Source organism: Periophthalmus magnuspinnatus, chromosome 22 (assembly GCF_009829125.3).
Source record: "Periophthalmus magnuspinnatus isolate fPerMag1 chromosome 22, fPerMag1.2.pri, whole genome shotgun sequence".
NCBI lineage: Eukaryota > Metazoa > Chordata > Actinopteri > Gobiiformes > Gobiidae > Periophthalmus > Periophthalmus magnuspinnatus.
In genome coordinates this window covers 10188511-10193427 of record NC_047147.1, presented here as the reverse complement: position 1 = coordinate 10193427, position 4917 = coordinate 10188511, and the positions used below count along the sequence as shown (strand labels likewise).

The following is a 4917-nucleotide window of genomic DNA, read 5'->3' as shown; positions in this document are numbered from 1 at the left end:
CAGTCTTGTGAACTGACCTCTAGAAACATTCAAAATCACACACACACATCTCCCTGTTCAATGGAATATAAATTACTGATACCAGAAATATGTATTTTATAATATTTTATGAAAAATATCAATATGAACTGAGACCTGATTTACTTGACTCTCCTCTCTAATAGTTGATAAGAAGTGTGCTGACGCAGACTGGGGAGTTGAGATCCTCTTGTTTGTATTTATGTGAGTCATCCTGTCACCTCGTGCCATTGGGCTTGTCTGGACAAAGAAAAGCATGTGTAACTGTCAACATGTATCATCTGTAAAAATCTCTAATAAAAAGAGGCAATTAGATTTTTCTTAGGGCTAAATACACAATATCAAGCTAAACCTTGTAAAACACACACATATACAGAACAACAACAAAACCAGTGAAATAGATTGGGTTAGCTAAGTGCTGCATATTGTAACAGGACTATTGTGGATTTGTGCGATACGTAGCTTAAGCACTGTCCTGAGATATGTGATGTGTGCGGTGTGAAGCATTAAACAGCATATTTCAGCTTTAAACACTAAAGAGTTTGTGGATTAGCGAATAGTTATTAATAAATTTGGATTTTTGTTTTTTCCAAATGCAAAGTCACTTTACAACAGCATGTAGCCTATTCATTCATTCCCCAAAGTCATGCTAAGCTACTCCATAGCCACAACTGCCCTGTAGACTGATGTGAATCTGTGGTATTGGCCCCTCTGACCTCGCCAATCACACATTCTCACACCGCATTCAATGCGAGATGTGTCTTGCCCATGGACACAATGATAGTATGCATTAATCTGAGTTAGGAATTGCCCACCTTTTGGTCATGGGTTGGTGGGCAAATGGTCTAACCACTGAGCCACTGTTGCCCCAAAGACATTAGTTAAGGTTAAGGTACACTTTATTGTCCACATACTGAAATTTGTCCTCTGCATTTGACCCATCCTTCAATGCCGCTGGGGTAACCTGCCAGGAGCAGGGACCATTTCCATAATCTTTTTGCTAGGCTTGGTCAGGACTAACTAAAGAATTTTACCTATTGTGCATGTTTTGGTTTATTGGCCAAAGATTAAAACAAAACAAAAAATACTAAGAAATGATTATATTTTGTCATGGCCAACACAGTCAGCTCATCTTGCCCACAAATTGTAACCTTAACTTAAAAGTCCAAATGATTAGTGTTGAAGAAGGAAACCATGTTGAGTGAAAGCTTGGAGCTGTGTTTAAGTGAAGTGGGAGAAGGAGAAAGACCATAGGGGGTGGAGGGTTGGTCAAAATGATCATCTGTTAGGCAGGATGCTCCACACACACACATCCTGACAGCTGCTCCTGCCCTGCACTAAGATTGTGGTTGTAAGCTTGTAAGTTTTGCTTGTGTAATTATGTCACAATAATGTATTACATTAGACTTGATTTCAACCTTGTTTAACAGATTCTGAAGAATATAGCACAAGCAAGAATTACATTAGATTTAAAAATAGACTGCCAACTCCTCAGGTTATATTTAGCACATATAAAGTTACTTGAAATGATTCTCTATTGTGTCCAGTGAAACCACTACAGATTGATTCATCCAATCTTCACCAAAAACTAGTTATCTAATTACAGTTTTAGTGTGAGATGAGTTGGGGTATTTCCGTCACAACATTATTCATATCGTGTTCATTCAACAGTCTTGAGACTGTGGGGACATTCCACAGTGCCACAAATTCATCACTTGTTTTGCCTCAGGCCAGACTCACAATATAACAGTAATGCCACTTTCTCATACATGTTTTTTTAATGTATTATTTATTGTTAAAAGAGAACATGTCATGAACAGAAATCATGTCTGGATGAAAATGGGTATGGGACAAGATTTTCTAGGTACATTTCTAAAATTGGACAATCTCATTATGTTTGAGCTCTCAGCAGCTGCTCTTGCCCGGAAACATTGGCTAAAATGAGCAAAAACATGCTGAAGGAGACCTTGCCCATGTATTGAGAAGGATGAGAGGACTTTAGAATGGAGATGCTCAGATAATACGCTTCATCCTGCTTTCAGATTTTATAATTTTTTAGTCCCATTCAAAAGGCTTTTAGCTGCCCATTTTACCATTAAGAAAATTTTGTTTATCTTTAGTGCTCTGGGTTGAGAAAGACAGCTTTATTTGCAAAGTAGCCTATTTAAAATGGTTACAGTATCATCTATGGCAGGGGTGCTCAGACTTTTTCAGTATGTGAGCTACTTTTAAAATGATCGTGTCTGAAAGATCTACCACCTAATACAAAAATGGTAAACTTATATTTATTTGTAAATCTATTATGAATTCTTACATGTACAGTGCATTTTCATGTACCCTGCACAACGTCATGAGATAATACTGCACAACACAATTGAACTTCTTACATGTTCATAATTACTTGAATGATGATTACTGCTCTGACTTGCACTGAATGGAATCAGTGAGGGATGCATAGTTCAGGCAGTAGCTTCTGACAGCCAGGAGTAAAATTGCATTTTTCGTTTGAAACCGATAACAGAGCTAATCATGTTAAACGAAGTATCAGAATTTACTGCGTTTATTTTCCACACAACTACTTCTATTTTACACATCCATCCGTATTTTTTTCTTTTTCTTTTACGCATCGAATAAATGACTGGGAAAATCCCCGCAGCCCCGCGCTCTCATTCGTCACCTTCGAGGGACAACAGAGGCAGATTTCCGTAATGATGGTAAAATATTTAGATAGCCCCATGTCTCCGCTTTGAGACGCCGTTTGAATTTACAAGAGAGCACGACTGGGCGCGGAGTTACGCTGCTGGAAAGTCCGCAACCCGCTCTATCTGCGACGATAGGATCCGACGCTATAGGGTTAAACTAACTTGCGCTTGTTTATGCGTGTGCAGCGCCCATGATGTGACCTAAGGTCAGGTGTAATCTGACTGTTGTCCTGTATATTAGTCATGTGACTGGATGGATGACGGGACGTGATCTACCCAAAATGCCTTCGCGATCGACTGGTAGATCGGGATCGACGTAACACCCCTGATCTATGGGATGCATGGGATACCTAAAATAAGCCGCACAAATCTCAAATGGTCCATGGTTATGACAAAAGCAATTATCTCCCCATAGCAGGGGTCCATCTTTTTCCATAAAGAGCTGACTTGTCAGTTACTGTGAATTACTTATGAGCTTTATATGATATGATAGTGTTAAATCAGTCACCACTAAGAACTGCAGGGGGTTACTCACCAATGTCCAGGGAATTAATCCACTGTAAAATTTGCATTTTATTCAGAAATAAGACTAGTAGGATAGTTCTTGCTTAGTTGCAGTGGAACTGTAATGGCTTAGAATTAGGAATTTAAAGGTGCACTATTATGTAATTTTGTCATTTTAAAGGTTTTCAGCCACTTTTCAGTAATTTCTATAGGCCTCTAGTTTATATTTTTCCCTATTCACCTACACCTTAACTGAACAATTAATGTTCAAGGAAGACAATATCATTGGCAATGGTTTGTTGCGTCACCTACAGCTACTGTTACTGTCTCTTTAAGAGCACCCGGAAGTGTTTCTGATATCGGAAACGCTTGTTTTCAATGTGACTTTTTTACTACTGCTGAAGTGCTCTGTAACTTCTGCGTATTAATGCGTTGATAACGTGTCAAGATGTTTCTAACGACTGTTAATTGTAAGTATAACATTTACACATTACGACCTATGCAACAACTGTAGGCTATCCTTGTTTAAGTCACGCATCTTGCCTTTTGCCTCTTGCTTATCGATGCTAGTAGGCTACGAGCTTCTTTCCAAGCATCATTGCTGTTTAATGTTTTGAAAATGTCAACTATTCGGGTTATTATTTTAGGGAATGACATAGCTATAGATACAACCTTATTTTATAGCTGACTGGAGTCTACAAGCTTGTCTAAACTATATTCTCTGCTCTAATTTCCTTCAGTGGCCAAGGCAAAATCCAAGTAAGTGTGTTCTATTCAACAAACAATGCATGGTAAAAATGGTTATCATAACAAAACTGTTCAAATTACTGGTCAACAGAACAATCCTGGTGCAGATGGTGAGTGCTGCAGGAACAGGATACTTCTTCAATACCAAGAGAAACAGACTGAAAGATAAAATGGTCATCCGTAAACATGATCCAATTGGTGAGACAATTGTCCTACTAAAAGCTTTCATATTGGGTGATGAAATTGTTGTAGTCAATGCCCGATTTCTGTGTCTGCCGTTAAAAAAAACAACAACTTCATATATACATGTGTTTTTGTTTCAGTGAACAAGCATGTCTTATTCTTTGAGAAGAGGAAGATCCGGTCCATCTAATGCTACTCCCAAGAAAAGAAGGTTATGAATGGACAATATAAAAACATCCCAAAATGGATTGTACAGAGTTGCATCAGATTGGATCATATGTTTTTCCTTAAGTGTCTTGGGATACACACTTCATATTTATACAATGAACTTGCAATCTGTGCTCCTTGTATTATATTATATTTGTGGGGGAAAATTATGTAACTATTACTTGCCTATTTAGTTGGAGTAATGAATATACATGACATATATGCTGTAATGAGCTAGTTACCATCCGTTGTTCTGCATTCATTCTCACATACATGTTCTCATTCATACACAAGTGTTCGTGGACACTGGAGGCAAGGTGTGTAAAGTGTTTTGCCCAAGGACATTAATTGATGTTTTTGTTTTTTTTAAAACATTAAGATGCAGTAAAGCCACTGCTGCCCCACTTCAGCATCTGATATTCTCAGCCTTCTCCTGTCAAGTACTAATTGAGCCCAGCGCTTCTTAGCATCTGGCATCAGACAAGATCAGACTTTGACAAGTTGGTTATGGTGCTTTATTGTGAGAACATCTCAAATAATTCTTCCTCAAATATTT

At 38.2% G+C, this 4917-nt stretch overlaps 1 protein-coding gene across 1 annotated transcript; it reads left to right on the top strand.

Annotated features, from left to right (window-relative positions):
- Window positions 1-3592: 3592 nt before the first annotated feature.
- Window positions 3593-4439, top strand: mrpl33 (mitochondrial ribosomal protein L33). Its single transcript, XM_033988065.2, has 4 exons — window positions 3593-3694; window positions 3965-3983; window positions 4063-4169; window positions 4295-4439. Exons 1-4 carry the CDS (start codon window positions 3673-3675, stop codon window positions 4342-4344), a joined length of 198 nt encoding a protein of 65 aa, XP_033843956.1. The 5' UTR covers window positions 3593-3672; the 3' UTR covers window positions 4345-4439.
- The last annotated feature ends 478 nt before the right edge of the window (window positions 4440-4917 follow it).